Source organism: Anopheles merus, chromosome 2R, assembly GCF_017562075.2.
Source record: "Anopheles merus strain MAF chromosome 2R, AmerM5.1, whole genome shotgun sequence".
In the NCBI taxonomy this organism is placed as follows: domain Eukaryota; kingdom Metazoa; phylum Arthropoda; class Insecta; order Diptera; family Culicidae; genus Anopheles; species Anopheles merus.
This window is the reverse complement of record NC_054082.1, coordinates 55,719,081-55,740,467: the sequence shown is the minus strand read 5'-3', so window position 1 is coordinate 55,740,467 and position 21,387 is coordinate 55,719,081. Positions and strand designations below refer to the sequence as shown.

The window sequence follows — 21,387 nt, the reverse complement described above, 5'->3', positions numbered from 1 at the left end:
CAGTACACTATTACTCATCATTTGTTTACTCATCCAATTATTCATTAGCCTGCAGGTGCCATTCGTCGTTTAAAAATGCAAACAGTTTCAAGCGGCAAAGGCAAAAAGCTCCCAGTTGCGGATTCAAGCTGAAGGATCATGTAACTCGCGATTGATACATGGTATTTTGTTATTTTGGGATTGTTTGTAATATTTTAGTAATATTTTTCTATTTCTTTTTTTTTTTGTACCGCTCTCGGAGAGCAACAAAGTCGAAGAAAAAGAAATATTTTTTTCGAAATTGATGTTTTACTAATTGCACTGCAATTAAATGCTAAGCATTTGTTGCGACGGCTAATATACATGTTCAATATGAGACTGCGCTTGGTGAGGCGACATTGCAATATGCTACCATTTTGTTAAGTTGCACAAACACAACAAAGCTACGGACAATAAAAAGAACCGGTATTTGCATAATCACATTCTTGCAACGCCGTGTGCATGACAAAGCCCTTAAGAATGTTCAATTTAAAGTTCAACGGTAACATTCTGGGACACATGTGGGGAGAACAAATTTTAAACGGACAAACTTCACAGAAGTGGGAAAACAAGCGAAGAAAAAACCATACTCGTCATGATATTGTTTCAACAGCTGCATCCAAAATTTGATGATAGGCATTGGGTAAGGATGTATTGCGTGTGCAATGGGCCCATCATATGACATCGAATATTTTAAATTTTCCGAACAACTTCAATTCAACATAATACTAAACAAAATGCTCGAATTTGTCTCATCTACAAACAAATCTTAACCATACCGTTATTAGTCATGGTATGTTAATAATAAGAAAGACGTGTAACTATGTTCATGTTAATTTTCGCGAAACAAAGGAAATGCGATGGAAATTCCAGTCCAGATTAACAAATAAAGCACGCTAGTTTTTTAAAAGTAACTAATCACTAAACACGCATGCAGAAGAGTAATTATAATTTCTAATTCCGCATAACAAACCTTGGCCTGTTATAACAAACAAATACAGCCATAATAGTTCGTTTTAAAGATTTTATTTACAAAAAACACATTCGCACGATAAAGCTAATCACTCAAAACCAGTCCTTTGCTTCGTAAATCCGCCTTTGCCTCTTTAATCTGCTCCATCAGTTCTTTGGCAGCTTCTTCACAGTTGTTGAAGGTGAAGGTGCGATACAACACCACCGTGGCAGAGAAGATCTGCAAGTATATGAACAAAGTAGAAGTGAGAAGATGCTACCATCGCTAAGCTAGACAGTTGCTCTAACTTACACCAAATAACAGTACCAAAAATAGGGGCGAAAGTTGAATTTCCAGCATGTACTCATCCAACAGTGGATGTTTCACTTGACGAAGAACAATAGCAAAATAAACACTGAAAAAACAGGCTGCAGCCATAAACCATTCGAACAGTTTCGTCATTTTGTCTTAATAGGCGCGAAGAGAGTCACTCTTCAAAGTTCGATAGCTCGATGAGATTATTCTGTAAAAAGCGTCAAGCAAAAGTCTAAAAATGTGTTACCCAAAATGAGTGTTGCGATGTAAATCTTGCGGGAAAGAATATTACCTATAAGAAACATTAGCTGTGAACTAATTAGTCAACAAACTTACGAAATGTTAAATGTATCGTTTATAACAACACAATCTACAGAACTGTTATCACTATTTAGCACCCAAATTTGTGTTATTAGTTCTTTTGGAATGTTTACAATGTTAATGTTGTTAAAAAAGGGAAAATAATACGAGCTTATAAAATACGACGGCACAGATGACGTACAAACTAACGAAAGAGAAAGCGAAACCGGCAAACATGAGTTTGTCTCTTTTTAAGACATCTTCCTGTCAAACGCCAAACGAAAGCCAATGGGCCTTTTCGCTGGGATATATGAGGCTGTTTAAAATGACCGTTGTTATATGATCATTTTTAACAACAAGAATACTTCTAAGTTTCGAGATTCGTATATCCTCGAATCCAAAAGAAAGCAGCAATCGTACAGAGAATCATAGTCGTACGAATGTAAAGATGATCTTATTATAATTTGGTTGGTGATCAGCTTGAAAAAGTTACTCATTCATGTCATAAAATACAAAATTTCCATTCCAGTGCACAAAATACACAATTTCAATGATAAAGGCCGAGAAGATAGTGGTGGACGTACGTGGGAAACAAACAAAAAAACATTTTTAATTATTTCTTAATGGTAACGTTTTATTTGTAATCATTCTCCCTCAAATCTCCCATGCGCATCATACCAAAACTTTACACTCTGCACGAGCTTTTGTATCCAAGAATCTCCGGAATCTGTATGGCCTGTATTCTGAAGTTGGTCTCGTTCGTGTTCAACGATCCCGTCATAACCTTTTGGAAACGGCACGTTAACACCCACAGCTCCTCGGCTCCCTTGCGGTTTCGTATGATCTTTACTCCGCTAGGAAACTGTAATGTTTCACTGTTTTGTGACACAATACGCATGTTGGCCGGATTGTAAGGCGTTGTCGAGTCCCAGCACGCGATCGCATTCTGACCAACCAATCCAAAGAATAAATTTCCATTGCTGTCCATGGCCTCTGCTACCGCCTGCGACGGGCGTACGCCAATTGGGCGGAAGGCTCGTGGCATTGCTTCGACGTCTTCCTCCCAAATGGTGTCATTGTGCAGCACGGAGGTGCGCACTGCATTCTCTGTCACTGATGCCAGCGCATGGAAGTATAGCAATCGGTCATTGGACGGGCGCCAGTTTGTACCGTAGTTTGATTGAAATACCACATTGTCCGTTGGTATGCGCGGAGACAATGCCATTGCCACCATGCCGTCCATCAGATCGAAGCTCTCGTTGGAGATGGTGAAGGTACCGTGGTCTGGGTTGGGATGCATTTGTTTGTTCGTTATGCGCCATGATTTGCCTCGTGGCATATCGTACACGATCATCGCCGGGGCAGTGACATCCGCCATGTATACTTTCGTATTCTTGCACGATCCAAGCGGTGATGGGTCCTGTACGTCTACAAGCTTCAGATTGAATGTAAATTATCTGTTATTGGATATTCGAAACAGTGCAGTCTACGATAGTAACGTACCAAGTTTACCAACAGCGACAGTTCACACACGAGCTGATCGGCCGGTATTTGATAGCGATGGATGATTTTATCCGTCTTCATGTCAATCACTACCAGCTGCGGCAGACAGATGCGTTTTTCGCCAATCTTTCCCGTATCGAGCACCCACATACGGTTACATTCGTCGATCTGAGCGGTGGAATTTGTGCAGGTATGTAAATGATAGGCAACTAAATATGATTTTAATTTACAGTCGAACACACCTTAATACGGAACACGGACACAATTCCTTGGCAGTTGTTGGTCTCAGGTCTTGCCTGTATTGCTGCGTTGGGAAAGGGCTCAATCAGCGGACCAGAAGGACCTTGAACGCGGCTCACACGCCCAAGTGTGTACGGGATGCCCTCTACAAATCGCGGAATGGTCACAAACAAACGCGATCGAGCGGGATCTAAACGTAAACGTTGAATATGAAGACAATAAATTATAGCTATTATAACTCGGCTGCATGTTTAAATTACTACCACACTTACTAGAATAATCTACATCCATGTCGAGCGGTATGCAGTTCTCTGGAACGTATCGTCCTGATGCCAGTGCCTCTTGACGCTCCTGTGGCGTAGGAAAGGCAAAGTCGGCTGCCTTCCATTGAAGCACACCCTTAAGCTGCTGGCCGAAGTATTGTCCCCAGGCAAGATGAAGCTGCAGAACTAGTAGCAACTGCAGTGCTAATAGCGATCGGGCTGCCATCTCTGTGCCGCTTACTGTGAAGAGATCGATTAGACACTGACGAGCTTAGTGTTACTCTATGCAAAGCTAACCACGAACTGATTCAATTCCCGCTTTACTCATGTACGTATATAAATAATTCGAAAATGTGTGAGGTAATGGTTTTGATATGAATTCGTAACCGGACGACGAAAACGAGGAAGCAACGAAACACAATCGAACCGCCAGTGACACGCACGCACCATCGGAAGAAACAGATTAACCTGAATTACGTAATTTCCTTTCGCGAAGCCACGCCGGCCAATCTTGTACAAGGATCAAGCCCTGCTCCGGGAGACAGGCCCACCGTCGGTTGCGATTGTCCTTGTATGTTGTAGCGAAACAAGTTTGTCTAATCCGCGGCACGCGCACAACCCCCAGCGGGTTGTGCTACACCCGATGCCCCTGAAGCATGAAAGATATTGTCCGGCAGGAGATCGTCTTGTCAGTCAACAGATCACACGATCGTTCAACTGTAAACTTCAAATTCCTCGCATCATTAACGAATCGCGATTGGCGGTAGGTGCGGAAGGATGGGTACGGGATGTGGTTGCGAAGTAGAATCGAATCGAACTTATGAACTCATATTCACGGTTCGTCGACCATACTAGCGTGAGTGCGTGCGTGCTCAGTCTCATCATTAGCGCTTTGCCAGGTGCTAAAACCATTCGCAAAGGTGTGGAAAAGTGTCTTAGGTGCATACCGTGCCCCCGGAAACATGATAACACACCCAAAAACCCGGTTGTACACCATGCCGGTTACGGTTCGGTGGCGCTGCGTGGCCAGAACACGCTGCATGTACCATTGGCCTACGTCACTAGTGGAGGCTAACAAACGTGTTATCAATTCACTGCCTTGTATATTTTGTTTCTAGTAGTAGCTAACATACCGCCCAAGGGTGTACTACGGAGCAGTGGAAGGTTTCAGTTTGGGTGATAACCGGTTTTTCACAACAATAAACTAACCGCAGAACGGTAAGTGCGATCAAAGATTGGTGTAAGGTTTGCTTAAAATGTATCAAGTGTTCGTCTACTAATTTTGTTGCAGAAGTGCATTGTTTAACCAACGTTTCATAAATCCATCATTAAAAAGAAGCGAACGATTGTACTTAAAATGCAATGAATTGACAAATAATCGCACCTTTGCAACCAACCTTTGGTCCACTGGTCCAAGGAAGTGCGTTGTGTTAAACGCAACTTCATTAAATATCATTCTCATGATAGGGAGAAATGCACTCTAGCGCTTAATTTTGTCACACCCAGTTTAACGTTTGGTTTCTTTCATTTCACTTTGAGCACCATTTAATTGCCGTGGTGATGCAGACGTCGTGCAAAACATCCTTAAAAACCACTCACCGAGAACGTGCTAAGATAGTGACCCCATAAAAGCCCAACCGTTCAATGCTACCATGTGCTTGGAAAGATGCAATTGCACCCTGCGGTTGTACTGCGCCTTACAATACGCCAATAAAATCTCACCAAAACCACAAAACACCATCAAATCACTCATGATTGGCGTCTCCCCACCCGTTGCCGACTGCGCGGAGTGCGCTTTCTACTTCTACCGCCAATGGGTTCTGAATTGTAGACACCCAGCTAGGGTGCATGCAAATTGTAATGCATGTTTCGATTTTCATTCATGGGAAACACAATTGCGTTCCCTCCCCACACAGAAATGTAACCAAAATGCCATACACACATGCACCACTGCCTCACTTCCAACCGGTTCAAATGTGCGCACACGCGTTTAATTACAATTCCACTACACCCCCAGGCACGGCAGCCAACTTCCGAAAATGCTGTACGCGCAAACGTCATGCACCACGCACCACCTTGTAACCTTGTCGATCACCAACGTTAATGGTGCGTGTAATAATTTGTGTACGCCGTGTGTCGTACACAAATCTAGTCGATCTAGTCGATAAACAAACAGTGTAAATAAGATCTGTTCTTATTAAATTCACTTGCCATAGCATGTACAGTCTGACAACAGATTTGGTATATTCTGTACACATTCTGTTCACACAAACCGAATGGCCTACATTTCTGCAGTTTCCCTGTGTAATTAAAGGTAATACAGGTAATATAGGTAACAGCTAACATCATCAATAAGTAACACCGAAAACAAAAGCTCCGGATCGTCCAGACTGCCACTTAGAACGATCGTGGGGTTCGATCAAGCAACGACACACACGTTACTGGTAATGCTGCATTTGCCACGATCGCCGCAGTTATCCACGCGGTTTCGAACGCGATCTCTCTTTTGCAGCCACCCAACGATCGAACCAGTTTCGTTCTTGTCGCCTCGCGTCCTCCAGTCTCTTGTTCTCTTGTTGTTCTCTCCTACACGCGGACGCTGTAAAATGCACACGCACCGTACCACCGTATTCTTGCGGAAACCGGTGCACCGGTGAGGCAACTTAAAAAATGCGAAGCTACCACCCCGCTGCACCGCTCGCACACAATCAGTAATCGGCTAGCAAGAGCCGGCCACCAGTGAATGGCATCGCGTTTTCGGGTGATGCTACTCGGCACGAGCAGTAGTCGCCCTGCTGGACGAATCGCTGAACCATGCAGGCCTGTCCTTCCAAACACTTTCCCCTACACTTTTGACCGTCAAACACGGACTAGCTGGAAGTTGCTTTTAGGGGTTTGTGTAATAGCAAAGGCAATAAATAAAACTATCTGCTTTCATACAATCTCACTTACATCAACATTCACTCATAAACACGTGCTCGTTTGCCAATTCGAAATAGAGTTCATGTGGTCAGTTCCGATCAATCGCGTTGGTTGCTTTTTTCTTCTTTTATTCGATATATTGCAACACTCTCCAGATAGTAGCACTCGGTAACCTTTAACTAAATCCACCACAACGATCACCCGCCGCTTGATTGACCGATCTCCAAAAGTAGAGGACACACTTTCCAACGATCGATCGACGACGATCGAATGCAATAATTGCGCGTTCCGCTTGCGATTCAGCTGTTGTTCTGTGCGCGATCCGTTCGATACTGCGCCGAGGTTTGAACCGATCGTTGCCGGTACCCAGCCCTGACTGTTTCTTGTGAACAGGGCCCACACAAACAATGCAATACGTGCACAACTACACGCAACATTCGCGACCAACCGAACGACGCTGACTTTATGGCCATCGTCTGTGAGGCTGGTGGTAGGCAAACCTACCCACTGCCGTTCCATGCCGGTTCCACCATCGTAGAAAAGGAAGCGAAGTAAGCAGGACATAGAATATAACTGTACAAACTTATTAGAATATGCAAATGGTAGTGGTAGGATTTTCAAAAAATATGCAAATTTTTACGAAGTAAAGCCCGGGCATACAAGCGGCATTGGACAGAAAATGATATTTCATTTCACGATCCGAGAAGAGACGAAGACGATACGGGCATGACTCGTTCAGCATTTCAGTACTGTGACGTCACATTGATTAAACAGTCTAACGCGCCTTGTAATCCCGATCGGATTGGGGATTTTTCGTAGTGGAAAAGCAGGTTTCTCAGCATCAATAACAATGGCTCATAATCGTATGATTGTGCACATTGACTTTGTGTTGCTTTAGGAGTGAATGTAATGTAGAAGTAACGATATACCAACAAATATTCAATGTAACAATCTGACGCAAATTTTTCGTCACTATTTATCAATATTCAAACTGTATCTTTATTTAGCTCAAAACATACAATATGGATCAATGCATACGCTCAAGGCCTTGGAAATATCGTCCAGCCGGATGTACGTTTGTCAATGTTTCCACCATAAAAGCGTTTGAATACTTTTGTTGTCTGCGTCGCGGCATCAGACTGCGTCACCTCTAATGGGTTTAATTGAAATCTCGTGTAGGTAAACATCTTTATCCTATTAAACGCGTAATTTAATTGATCTATAAACCGATCTAAAATGATCTTTGTTAGCTAGAAACAACAGTTATTTAACTTAAGATTAATAATCCCATACACACTCTCTTTTGTATTTTGCTTTATTGTTCATTTTCTGTCTCATAAATTAACTTCTTGCACCTCTCACGCGTCACGCACAGCTTGTTACAATCATCTTTCAACCAGAAAGACACATACACTGTGGAACACTCTTGCACAAGAAATCGATTTCATAAAATGAACTCATCTTGTTTTAATTGCTAGTGTGCCGTAACTAACAAAAAAGACTAACAAAATATGAACACATTTCAGTCAAAATAACCGAAACACCTGTCGTCGCTAGTAGTACGTTCCCACACAAAACGAGGTTCGATATTGCAAAGTTCAACATGATTTCCTAACGGCTAACCCGTTCGCTAAAAACCTCCCAAATGATAACCCAGAATATATAGTTTTTAAGGGCAGAGAAAGGCAGTCAATATTAGCGCGCGAAGGTCTACGGGCACAAGTCGGCTTTCTTAGGCAACTGGCAAACAACCATGAAGGATGACGGCACATGATCGATGTTTTGACAAGTCATGATCGAACGTGATAAGTAGCACTGGACCCTCAATAATCCAGAGCACTCGCAAGCAATGGCTAGCTATTTATGTAGACATTTCTTCATCGTTCTCTCAGAATCGATTGAAAAATTAACATCCTTTACAAAGGCTAAACGAGCAGGAAATGTTCGTAATGAAAATTTCACTGCTTGCGCCATACAATACAGTTCAAACTACATGAAATAATAAAATCAGCTACACTGAACGATACTTGAAAAATAAAAATGTTACGAGATTTAGAGTGGTATAGGATGCGAAGCGGATCAATGTCTTTGTTCGGGTTTAAAATAGAAACAGCAAACGATCGCCAGCAAATGGTTCTTCAAGACAAAACATTTTTTACAATAATAAATGAATTAATGATCACACAGACCGGATACAAGCGACCACACGCTTGAAAATGCGTCTTTTTTCCTCTATTCCACACTACACCAAAGTATTCTAAGATAATGAAATCTTCACTGGTTGATGGGTCATGATGCGTGGAACATTTGTATTCGCTTCACCTTCTTCAATTCAAGTCAATGTCATCCACCGCTGTGAGCCTTCTTCCAACGATGATCATCTTGCAGGAATAATATAAATGAATAAGGTTTTTTTGTTTTTTTTTTTGTCGAAATCGCTTACACAAAGCATTTATTTCTTCAAACACGAATGGAATATTTTTAACTCAACACATCTTCAGCAAACACCAGCACAATTTACAATTAGCAGAGAACAATCACGGAAGATGTAAATCCAAATAATTGAACATGTCTAATTGGCCAATTGTTTATCTTCTCTTAGGCACAGAGCTTTAGGGTAACGACAATTTTGCCAAGAGAGCACACACAATTCTAACTAGAAAATTGATAACAAAAAAGCCTCCAGCATCAGTAAATGTAGGCAGTGAGCATAATGAACCACAGCAATTATAGTACGAGTAAAATAAGGAAGCTTTGCTTTAGCACAGAACATTTGCCGTCAAATATGATTGTACAAAGCAATGGGTAAACAAGCTATAATTTTCTTATATTATAGCTAATCTCTTATAATAATTTAATAATTACATACATACCGGGGATTTTGTTGGGATAAAAACAAAAGTAAAATAGTTTGCTCACCTTCCCAATCGTAATATGATCCAGTCCAGTCTTAACTAACTTGGGCCAATTTTAGGTAAATTTTGATTTTTTTTAACGTCGTACCACAGTATTGAATAAAGTCACTATGACTTCATAGTTCAAAACTCTTACGACATCTAAAGGACTATACAGTAGAACGCCTCATAACTATTCGTATAACTAGCAAATCAATATGCTCAACTAATACCTCTCTTAACGAGTAAAATCTCGCATTACGAGCAAAATATTTCGTTTTGGGGATACGTTTTTTTGGGAGCGGGTCTGAAATCAAGATCGGTAAACATTGGACAGTTCTTTAATTTTAATTATCGCTCAGTCAAATGATAGCTTCGATACTAAGCATAGTTTAATATAAATTTATTGCGAGTTTCTAGCGTGATTTACTGTATCTACTTGTTCACGATCGGGGAGAGTTTCCCTGCCAATTGTTATCAACAAACTCTTCCTAGACACAAAACAAAATATATCGTTCGCAATACGATATTTTTAGACAATTTTAAAGAAAATACTTAAACAACCGATAACTTTTCCAATAATGGGGCCTTTCACGATTCTAGTTAGTTTTTTGTATGGAGTTTGACAGTTGGAGGCTGAAATCATGTAAACACTCCATACAAAACCACACAAAAAACTAGTCTACAATTTTCAGTCTAGATTATTCTAGCCTCAAAGCTCGGATTAGATTCGAGTACCTGCTCGAAAACACGGTGTTGTTTACATTTACCCCAAGGCGCATTAAAGAGATCACGTGGTGGAATCTAGAATCAAAGTGTATGTAGTCCAGGTGGTCTCATAGCATGTTTTTCAAACCAAATTTGAATATCACTTTTTGACAGGATGGGTAAAAACTTTCGTTCAAACAAGCTTTCTGGAGGCTTGACGAATACTCAAAACACTCTTAAAATCTTCATTCACCAACAGAAGCGATAAAAATCAGCCTTCTAAATTCATACACCTTGGGATAAGCCCACCTGTATATTATACCTACTTAGATAGCTGCTCGAAAACTGCTATACAATGCAAACAGCTGACAGGCTAAAATTTCATCCTACGAACTTAAAACGGAAAGGACCCAAATGACAAAGAAATAGTGAACTATACGAATCTTCCCGTAACTAATAATGAGAACATTGCTCGTATTTACCCTTTTTATCAGCACATTTGCGATCCTGGAACCAATTATTTCACTTTTCATGTAAATTGCATGGAAATGAGGAGACATAACGATTATTTCGTGTAGCGCGTGAGTCACTGGAACGGATAAAACTTGTTATGAGGGGTCCCACTGTATAGTCAACGTGTAGTAAAATATGGAATACTTCGTGACTTTATTTTAATTTTGTTTTTTTCTAATTCAGTAGTGACGGAACTGCCATGTTGCTTAGCAAATTTTGTTATTAATATTGATTATTTTGATGATTAATATGAAGTGATTGATTGATTAAAACTTAGTGCCAGTAATCTGAGTCAAACGGAAAAGTGTTAAACATAACCACGAACTACACGAACAAAAACGAAACCGGTATTATACAATCCTATTAGAGACTTCTGTATTTTCGTTCAAATATTGTTTCGTTTACTCGATACATTGTTGCCAAATTGATCTGAAATAGCTTTGTTTTTTGAAACAATCTAAAAAGTGAAACGCAAGAAGCATCATAATTTTTTTTTTTATACGTATGATGTATTATTGTTCTCTCATTGTTTTTGGCGATGTCTTGGAAGGTAGTTTTTCTGTAATGTTTCACTAGTTCTTCCTGCGTATTTTATTATTGCAAAGATTTGTACAGCAATACATAAAAATCCATTCTAAATGTTAATCTTCTTCTTCTTCTTTGGCTCAACAACGGATGCCGGTCAAGGCCTGCCAACCCACTTGTGGGGTTGGCTTTCAGTGACTTATTGATTTCCCCCCATAGCAGGATAGTCAGTCCTACGTATGGCGGCACGGTCTATTTGGGGCTTGAACCCATGACGGGCATGTTGTTAAGTCGTACGAGTTGACGACTGTACCATGAGACCGGCCAAATGTTCTAAATGTTAATACAATATGCTTTCCGTAGCATTGATTTGATAGAAAGCTCGATCTCTGTTTGTGTAAGGGAATGCAAATGTCCTTCGTGGCCAACACGGATCATAAAAGAAAATCAGCATTTTTGACACTTTTTGTGCTTAGGAAATAATAATTTGTGCTGTTAGGAAATAACTGATCATTAAGGATGATGTGCTCAGGGATATTCTTGAAAAAAAAAACAGAATCCAATAATCTGAACATAGTATTGCTGAATTATAATTCAAGATAATCAACGCTCACAATTCCTAAAGAATGTATGCAATGCATGAAATTAAATACATTTTTTTCAAGCTGAGTCAATGCAACTACAAACCGTGAAAAAATAATTCGTTGTACCTTTCATCCTTTTATGTGTTATTTTTTATATTGTATTAAAATACGTAAAGGCGCGCATTATAAACGGCCGTATCGGGGTGGTCGTTCGTCGCTCATGAGTGGACAGGGTTGTACCACTAGAATGGGCAGAACAAAACCTAGACAGTTTTCTAATTTTTGATCATAGAGGTCTATGAAATGAGTGAAAATGAGCGTCGCGGCGAACATTCCCAGGAACGAACGACCACCCCGATACGGCCGTATATCTTTTTAAAACAAACATGTTTGTAGCTTTTAGTTCGTGAGAAGCTCAAGCTCTTCCGCTCACTATAGTGAGCTCGCTCAAGCGTTTGGGGCTCAAACGTCTTATTCATCGGGTTTATGTGGCAGCCAGAGTGACCAGAAATACCGATTTATCTGTATTCCTACCGATTTTTTATATGCCTACCGATTCACAGATGATCGCCCTAAAACTACCGATTTTCCACGTCTGCACAACACAAATATTTGATTTTCCAGTCATTTAAGCTTAATCTGTGGCGCTTGGAATGCTGTTTCAAGGATCGCTATTCTCATTTGTTACTTAGGCGGCGGTAATCGCTACTGCGGGCGTGTGTGCGAAAAAATCAAAATGTTTTGATTGTCAAATTCCATACATTTTCAGAAATCGCTCGCACGCCCGCATCAGCGATTACCGCTGCCTTATCGCGCTGATGCACGTTTGTTTGCCTTGAAAAATGCTACATGCGTTTTGAATTCAAAATTTTATCCGTTAAAATTTAATGTTCATAATAAGTAAAAAATGTCAGTTGTGTGGATTCCGGCAATTACTCGTCAGAGAAAATCATTTAAATTTTATGTTGAATCTCGCTGTCGGTGGTTAAAGCTTAAAACGAAATTGATCATTAAAATAATTGATTAAATTAAATTAATTGATTTTTCCCTCGCTGGCGACGTCGTTTTTAAGTACTTGTGACGTCGATTTTGACATTTTGCGACGGTTTTGCGACGGTGGCCGCCAAAAAGCTCGCCTTGACCTGTGGGCAAAGTGACCAGAAATACCAATGTATATATGAAGGAAAGAATCTCAACTTTTTTAATCATTGAACTATAAGACTCAGCCAAATAATCAGAACAGTTTAAATAATCCAGCGAAAATCAAATCACGTCGTACTAAGCACGTACGATAAAATCGTATCCAATGGAGCACTGCTGCGGCCCTAAGCGGTCGCGTGGAGCCCCGAGAAAAAGAACTTGCCACCACTGAGAAGAAAAAAATGAGCATCTTAGTCCTTCTTTGGCTTAGAATTCCTAGTACAATTTTCAGATCGACACTTCAGAAAGACCTTCATTTGTGTAACCGCTTAACCAAATCTAATCCATATCCTAGATAAAGGATGCATATTCTTTTTTTAACGGAGTTTCGAGTTTTAACCTACCGAAAACTACAGATAAAATGTTGGTGCTCCTACCGAAATGTGCCAAAATAATCTGGCCACATTTACTGCTTGGATGTGACAGCGTCAAGCAGATCGGGAGTGTGTGTGAAATTTTTGAGACAGAAGAAAAAACAGTGCAAAACTCACAAGCAACATTTGCTGGTAATGGATGTTAGAATGCAGGTAGAATGTTTGGCAGAAAAAGAATAAGCAATAATGTACGGTGATCTTGTAAAATAAATATCAATGCTACAAAAATAAGTGATCAGTATTATTGATAAGTGATTCATTACGCACACTTTTCTAAGCTCGTGAGTTCGAAATAGCAACAACGAATCAGTACGAAAAAAGTTCTTTACCTCATAGTTTTGGTAAACAATAAAAGGCCAATCGGGGCTGCGTTTCACAATGTCGAATCAGATGCATTCCCAAAATCCGGACGCAGCGCTGATTGCTCGTATGCACCAAATGCGTTTGGAAGCTGACGGAAGTGGTGGCAGTGGTGGTGCTGCTGGTGGTGGAAAAATGATCAGTGCCCTATCACGAGCCAACCTTTCTGGTAGTGGCGGTGGGCAGGATTCTAATTCCGACAGCAGTGTCTACGGTATGGTGACTTCGACCGCATCGGCTATGGGAGCTGCGCCGGGTAGTAATGGTGCAACTGTGGCCGTATCGATGGCCACAATGGTGAACATGAATGACTACCGTATGTACGATCGGTATCAGAATCAGATGCTTGCTGCGGCCGCTGGTGGGAGCAAGTTTCCCGTGCAGCAGAACAACAGTGCGCATGCTACGGTCTCGAGCACATCTGCGATGGCAGGTGGCGGAGCCAACAGTGTCAGTACCAGTGGTGGCAGTTATCAGTACAGGGTCAATAACAGCCCCACCCATTCGATGAGCAACTCATCCCATCACTCTGGCAGCGGAGGTGGTGGCGGTGGAACCATTCCTAGGACAAGCAGCTCCTCAGTAGGGTCGGTGCAACCGCAACATTATTACGATTCGCGTTATCAAACGGTATACGAGAACATAGACTGCTATCCGACAGCTACGCAGCAGCAACAATTACAACAACAGTCATTTGATGCACACTTGTACGAACATCGAAAGTTCGAATCGCACAACACAAAGGCCCAACCACAGGTTCCGGTGGGTACGGCAGGCCAATCGTATATATTGCCGAACGGCGTTGTGATGGCCGGACGGGAACATCCAGGAATGATGAATATGGCTGGCCGATATGCACACACTCCGCAGCCTCCGGAAGTAACGAGTGCCGAACAGCCGCCAATCTATGAAAACTTGCAGTCACCACCTTCAGCGGGACAGCAGGCACAGCCGCAGGCAACCAAAGGATCCATGCAGGTATATTATCACCAGCGTCCCGATGGCACAACTCCAAGCCCTAATGCAATATCACACCAGCAGCAGCACCAGCAACAGCAGCAGCAAATGCCGCATCAACAGTATCAGCATTCCTCAGACCAGCTGTCCCAGCCCATCTATGAAACGACAAATGTGAATTCGAATAGCTACAGAACAAGTGCAAATGCTGCCGCAACTGCCGGACCTATGCATAATGCAGCAGCCGCTATGTATCATCATCATCCACAGCAACAGCAATACCAGCACTCGCCGACAAACAGTAGCATATCTGTTAAAATTGCTCAACAACCGCAACCGGTCCAATTGCCGAACGTAAAATATCACGCAACTGGAGTTCCGGCATCTGCAGCACTGCCCTACGACTATCAGAAATCACCCAAACTTGGTGCATCGAGTGCACCGTCATTGGTATGTAGCATTAAATTGCCCAACAACGCCGGACTGGCAGTAATAATTGTGAATATATTTTTTTTTCTACAGCCCCCCAAGTCTACGGAAGCCCTAAAGACACAACAGAAAAACAACAAGTCGCCGTCGCGCAGCAGCTCCATCTCTGGTTCAAGCTCGCTCAACAAAAGTTTTGTCGAGGATATCAACGGATCGGATTACGTCTGCATGACTAGCGGCTCCAAATATAACAACTCTGGGAACAGCACTTTACAGTCGATCAAAACAAGCCCCCTAACATCACCGCCAAGTACAACAACTCCAGCTGGCGTTGTCGCAGGTTCCACCACTGCTGCTATGCCGGTGCAGGTGGGCCAAGAACGGCAGTATGCAACGCTTCAAGAAATGGAAATAGCAAAGAATCAATTATCGAATAACCAAGGGAAAGGGACCGTGTCAGCCTCTTCGAACAATGCTCTTGGAAGTAAATTGACGGCAAATGGAAGTTCATCGATGGCCGGGGGATGGGCATGGGATTGAGAGGAGCCGTTTCTCCGACACCTTCGCAATTGAGTACAGGGTCGGGCTCAGGAAAGCGTAAGATGCCTTGATTTTTTACTTTGCTCCAGCATCAGTGTTCGTACATCACTTGTTCTGAATATTGCTTTACGTTATTATTCTTTCCGCAGCAAAAGGATTGACAAAAAATCTACTCCCATACAACGTCACACCACCAAGACCCACAGGACCGACGGAGGCTGAGCGAAAGATTGAGGAGTTGACTCGTCAACTAGAAGAAGAGATGGAAAAGAATGAGGAGCAGGGTGAATATTTCGGCATTTGTCATACATGCAAAGAGAAAGTAACCGGTGCCGGGGCAGCTTGCCAAGCAATGGGAAATCTCTACCATACCAACTGCTTTATCTGTTGCTCCTGCGGACGGGCTTTGCGTGGTAAAGCGTTCTACAACGTGCATGGGCGTGTTTATTGTGAGGAAGACTACATGGTAAGCATTCATTCGGAACGCATGGAAGTGTCTGTTTACAATTACAATTCTTACGCGCATTCATTCTCATTTGCAGTACTCTGGATTCCAGCAAACGGCTGAGAAATGTGCAATATGTGGCCATTTGATCATGGAGATGGTAAGTAATGAAAGCACGATACTCATTCATTGTGATGTAACTTGAGCGATATGAGTGCATTGATCGTGTTATGTGTGATTGCAGATACTTCAAGCGATGGGAAAATCCTATCACCCAGGATGCTTCCGGTGTTGCGTGTGTAATGAATGTCTGGATGGCGTACCCTTCACGGTGGACGTAGACAACAAGATTTATTGTGTCAATGATTATCATAGTATGTTTGCGCCGAAATGTGCGAGTTGCGGTAAAGGTGAGTGATAATAATGGATCTCCATCCATGTATGATTGGTGGCAGGATCCTTCGAGTCATTCCTCACATCAACATGTGTTTTAATGTTTATCATTTTAGGTATCACCCCGATGGAGGGTACGGAGGACACCGTACGCGTCGTGGCGATGGATAAAGATTTTCATGTCGATTGTTACATCTGTGAAGAGTGCGGTATGCAGTTGACGGATGAGTCGGATAAACGGTGCTACCCCTACGAAGGTAGACTTATGTGTCGTTCTTGCCATATACAGAAGATATCCATTCAAGACAGACGCGGGCGTATTCTTGAGCCCGTTTCTGCGACTTATCAATATATGGGTTAGTGAGGAAAAGATGCATAGTATATCTTCTTCGCGAATATGGATTTATATCAATAATAGATTCAGTTGGTTCTGCTGGTTCAGGAAATTGTAATTTATATTCCTGTTAGTATCTCATCTATACATTCTCATCCGGTCACCTCATTGGCGCTTTGAACGTTATAAAAAAAGCGCTTTAAAGGCGCACATTAAAACATTAAACGTAACTCATCGCTTTTAGTGTTAACAGGTATTTTACTGTTCGTGTTCAATAGTACGACATTTCACATAAAAGCTTCACCCTATCTATTACGAGGATATTATGAGATAAATGTGGAGACGACGGTGTTGTATCAAGCGTGTATCGGAGGTAGATAATTACCGTGACATTCCGTTTAAATGTGTATGGGCTTATTTAAAAAAAAAGAAAAAAAATTAACAGTGATCACAACTACGGTATAAAGCCATGGAACGACTAGAATGGGAATTACTGCAATAGCTGCATGTATTGCATTTACCTTGGCCTCAACTACGCCAATGCGCAAGATTTAGATTAATAAAGGCGAAGCATATTTGCTTATTTCGTAAACTACCAGTAATTATGTTTGTGTACACCTACCAATCTTATTCGATCTCATCCTCGTCGCCAAAATGATACGGGAAGGTAGGTAAGGTAAAAAACGTATTTCTTCTTATATGGCACAACAACCGTGGCCGGTTAAGGCTTGCCCCAATAACACTACTAATGGGCTTGGCTTTCAATGAATTATTGATTTACCCCGTTAGCTGGATAGTCAAGTCCTACGTATGGAGGCACGGTTAATTCGAGGCTTGAACCCATGACCGACATGTTCTTAAGTCGTACGACTGTACCACGAGACCGGCCCAAGACACATTAAAACGAGTAAAAACGGACAGATTAACAAAAATGATGAAAATCTAGGGATATACAGCGACCAGGAAAATGTGCATACCTTATCTTACAGACATGATTTATATTAGAAAATGTGTTGAAACTTATAAGTGTATGTACATTTTTAAAGTTTTGACATATCCTATCCATATCCTTTTGACATATCCTATTGCTTTCCACGTCCTGGTACGAATATAAACCAATTCTTGGCCAATAGCAGCGACGGTTCATTTAACCGTGAATATAGGAATCGTAAGCGCCGCTTCTAAGATATCGTAGAATTCAGAACCTGAAGCATTATTAAAATATCAGACATTAACAGCTGATGTTGCTCTAGTTTACTGAACAACAGTCAAGTACTAGACTACATGGAAACTACTAGACCCTTTAGGAAAGTACTCAAGTCCGCGACCCTAGCATGCTTGATGGACTTTTGTTAATCAAGGTCAAGGCCGTTTCTTCCACCATGTCAAAATTAGACTTTTAATTATTTTTATATTTGATATTATTAAAAATTTTAATCGTTGTAATCTCATAGAATCCCTCTTCTATTCCTGAACGATGAACGATCCCATCATATCAATACCTCTTCTCTTTGTTGATTACAGTGGTCCATGTCGAGGCAAGGTATTGGGTTTCGTGAAGTGCCTAATCAGCATCGAGCGTATAACAGCACAACGCAAGAGTTTGATCGGTGGATCATTTCTCGCTTATTTCAATGCTTTCGCTAGTTGTTGGATGGTTTATATCTTCGGAATACCCTTATTTAAGGTATCAAATGAAATATATTCATTACCAATTGATAAAAGAAGTAAAATAAATCAATAAATTCGATGTCGGTCTTTCCCGCTTCGGCGTCAGGATGAATATACCACCAGAAAACTAGATTTTTATTGCTTTCATCCTCATTATGTGGAAAGTTTTTTGGTTAATAATCACGACAACTCATCATTCATGTGATTAAACTTCCGAAAGTATAAACAATGCAATATACAGAGCTTAAATATGTTCTCAAACGCGTTGTTTTACTTTCAGTTTGTATGCTGCATTGTTGGATTATTCGATAATTTATTTTATCGTGTATTTATGAGAAGCGTTCATCTTACCCACAGTGTTTGTCTTTACCTACCTTCCCTTATGTCCAATTACGTCGGACCGTAATACAAATGTTCTAGTTTGATGGTGGTTTATTAGAAGACAATTTAAAAATGAACCGTGAGCGCCTCATCGAGTTGCTTTTACACCCAACCAATGTTTCTCTTATTTAGTATTCTCCATAGTGTTCCAATAATCCTGTGGGAACTGGGTATTGGGTGGAGAAACGCTGGAAGAAGCATCACTCACATTCGTGCAAGTGTGCCGCTCCATGTCTACCAGAACTTGAGCGGAAAATCCCCGAAATAAATTATGTTTAGCAGACCTTTTCGCACTATTTTGTCAGTGTTACGACCAACCATAAGTGAAGATGGCAACACAATAGGACCGAACAGGATGATGCCGAACCATGCTTTTAAAAAGCAAACAAGGGGCTGTCAAGAGAAGTTTCAAGCCCGAAGTACGCAAAAGTTCATCGAGCCAACTGTTGGGCCAAGGGTTCCCAAGCAATGGGAACTTGGCACCGTTATTAAAAAGATCGGATCCGTAAATAAAAATGTTTTTCTTGATGGTCATCAACGGCTGATACGATCACAAGCCATTCTGCTCAAGTTGCGCAAAACAGTCTGCTGACCAGCCCAGCCCACTATGGATCTTCGTCTACAATTTCGGGCTACAATTTCTAACTCGAGTTTCTTCAACCGAAATTTACAGAGATGCTTTATCGCAGTATCAAGAAGCATTAACTGTTAGCCAGAGCAACTCTAAACCGAAGATTTATCATAAGATAAAGCCGAAATCAACAACGGTTCAATGGTCGAACCAGCCGGACCAGGACGAACCAGCTCCTGTTCCAACAGAACTAGTCGAACAGGCAACATCCATCATGGAGAGATCGCCACGAAAAATAAAAAAAAAATGGAAAAGAGCAGCTCGATGAGCACTTCACGGGTCATTCTTAAGTTACCTTCTAATAAATCACCATCAAACTAGAACCTTTGTGTGTGGCGCGAATTTTATGACAAAAACATTTGTTAATTTACATACCACATGAAGAAACGCAATATATACGCACACACATACACCTAACTTAGTATAATGATTTTTTTCATACATGAACAGGAAGGGAATTACTTTCTTTCTCTTACAAACACATATAACTTTTTCGAAGGTTAGCTTAGCAGCGTGTGGAGAAATTTATTGTTGATTTTTCGTGGCCTGGTTCTGATGGAAAAACACCCATCGAAATCGAAAAATAATATCCCATAAAATAAAATTCATACTATCATTAATCTATGCCATTAATTTAGTTCGAAAATGGTACAAAATCATGTAAAAGTACAGTTTGAAAATGTTTCTCAAAACTTTATGTGAAACCGAAAACAACAATTATCTACTTACATGTAGCAGTTTCCCGCATGCCATCCGCCAAAAGAGCCCATACAACTCTTCATAGCGTAGTTCTCCACAAATAATACATTCATTCACTGAAAAAAAGAATTCGAATTAGGTTGAACATTGGTAGTAAAATGGAAGCTATTTTAAATGTGTGCATAAACATCAATAATACAAAGGAATTGAAACCCAGTTTTTGCTGACATTATTTATAGGTGCCTTCGGCTGAGTGTGTATTTATATAAGCCTTTTTGTTTTGCACTATAATAGATAATTGTTTCCTTTACACTTTCTGCGTATGTGTCATAGCTACACGCCTGTTCGGGGTAGCTCTGGTGCGGGTTAGTCATGTAAGGTTAAAACATTGAATATTGTTCCTATGTTACTCCGAGCTAGTTAGAGTCCGGTTATCTTGTTAATGGTTTAAGCTTCCTGACACGAATGATCGTTCAACGAAATTAAAAAAAAAAGTTCAATTGAAATTAATTCTAAGGGTTTGTGGCAATATTCCTTCAATGTTTCGTGTTTACAATGCTTTTAACTAGCTTTAACTAGTACATATTACAGATTCTTTCCTACAATTGTATGCAGAGCAAACAAACCATCATTTTGTTACGCGCCGAAATTCGTATTCAACTTAGTTTTCATTATGTGTGTCGTAGTAATGTAAAGTGTATGTTTTAAAGTAGTTCAAAACCATAAGCATGGCCATCAAAAGTCACTAATAACTGCGCTGAGAGAAAGTATCATGATAGTAGAAGGCTTTTAACTAGGAGACCGGTAGTTTAGTGCTTCACAATAAAACAAAATTGACACTTTCTATAACTTATGAAGCGCACTTCAGTAACGCAACTTTAGTTTTAAAAAACTGTCCCTCTGAGTTGGCGGGGGCATCTACTTAAAAATTGTCAGCGGATAGAATGCATCTTTATCATCAAAAAGGGAATCAGGGGAATTATTAGGAACAAGGTTTATTATATGCGATCAGCTCGCCTTCCTTATACACCTCACCGCTCCTTGTTGAACATTTTCGTAGCGCTAATCGCTTAACCTAACCAAATACACCAGCTAAAAAATGTTTTCACTGACCGCTGTCAACTGACTCACCGGTCAAAGGTAGGGGGTACACATCGGGGTGAACTGCTTCTGCACGGTGTCACGCAGTTTTGCGTAAATTTGCATTAGCATTTTTTTTCCTTTTTCTTCCCTTAG

At 41.0% G+C, this 21,387-nt stretch overlaps 3 protein-coding genes across 7 annotated transcripts; 1 reads left to right on the top strand and 2 right to left on the bottom strand.

Annotated features, from left to right (window-relative positions):
- Positions 1 to 1,028: 1,028 nt before the first annotated feature.
- Positions 1,029 to 1,805, bottom strand: LOC121588708 (dolichol-phosphate mannosyltransferase subunit 3). 3 transcript variants are annotated; one of them, XM_041906981.1, is made up of 3 exons: positions 1,578 to 1,805; positions 1,283 to 1,517; positions 1,029 to 1,210 (listed from the first exon to the last, which is right to left on the bottom strand). In XM_041906981.1, the coding sequence occupies exons 2-3, from the start codon at positions 1,430 to 1,432 to the stop codon at positions 1,076 to 1,078; spliced, it is 285 nt and encodes a 94-aa protein (XP_041762915.1). In that variant the 5' UTR covers positions 1,433 to 1,517; positions 1,578 to 1,805; the 3' UTR covers positions 1,029 to 1,075. The 3 variants fall into 3 exon arrangements, with proteins under 3 accessions (XP_041762915.1, XP_041762914.1, XP_041762916.1); XM_041906980.1 differs by having other exon boundaries at positions 1,283 to 1,493; XM_041906982.1 differs by having other exon boundaries at positions 1,283 to 1,493; positions 1,622 to 1,805.
- A 387-nt stretch (positions 1,806 to 2,192) lies between these two features.
- LOC121587676 (protein yellow-like) lies at positions 2,193 to 21,371 on the bottom strand. Of its 3 annotated transcripts, XM_041904667.1 has the most exons (6): positions 21,283 to 21,371; positions 20,182 to 20,267; positions 3,601 to 3,831; positions 3,331 to 3,518; positions 3,089 to 3,256; positions 2,193 to 3,020 (listed from the first exon to the last, which is right to left on the bottom strand). In XM_041904667.1, the coding sequence occupies exons 2-6, from the start codon at positions 20,198 to 20,200 to the stop codon at positions 2,271 to 2,273; spliced, it is 1,356 nt and encodes a 451-aa protein (XP_041760601.1). In that variant the 5' UTR covers positions 20,201 to 20,267; positions 21,283 to 21,371; the 3' UTR covers positions 2,193 to 2,270. The 3 variants fall into 3 exon arrangements, with proteins under 3 accessions (XP_041760601.1, XP_041760603.1, XP_041760602.1); XM_041904669.1 differs by lacking the exons at positions 20,182 to 20,267; positions 21,283 to 21,371 and adding an exon at positions 6,544 to 6,919 and having other exon boundaries at positions 3,601 to 3,853; XM_041904668.1 differs by lacking the exons at positions 20,182 to 20,267; positions 21,283 to 21,371 and adding an exon at positions 6,544 to 6,918.
- Positions 13,221 to 17,361, top strand: LOC121587675 (LIM domain-containing protein jub-like). Its single transcript, XM_041904666.1, is given in 7 exon segments — positions 13,221 to 15,078; positions 15,151 to 15,574; positions 15,577 to 15,654; positions 15,747 to 16,063; positions 16,140 to 16,202; positions 16,287 to 16,452; positions 16,552 to 17,361. Coding segments are annotated over 7 exon segments (2,682 nt in total). The 5' UTR covers positions 13,221 to 13,689; the 3' UTR covers positions 16,797 to 17,361.
- Positions 21,372 to 21,387: the final 16 nt, after the last annotated feature.

Coding starts and splice junctions, on each gene's coding strand:
- LOC121588708 (XM_041906981.1), bottom strand. CDS start 1,432: ATGACGAAACTGTTCGAATGGTTTATGGCTGCAGCCTGTTTTTTCAGT. Junction 1,211..1,282: donor TTTTGGTACTGTTATTTGGT/GTAAGTTAGAGC, acceptor ATATACTTGCAG/ATCTTCTCTGCCACGGTGGT.
- LOC121587676 (XM_041904667.1), bottom strand. Junction 3,519..3,600: donor CATGGATGTAGATTATTCTA/GTAAGTGTGGTA, acceptor GTTTACGTTTAG/ATCCCGCTCGATCGCGTTTG. Junction 3,021..3,088: donor TGTCGCTGTTGGTAAACTTG/GTACGTTACTAT, acceptor TTCAATCTGAAG/CTTGTAGACGTACAGGACCC.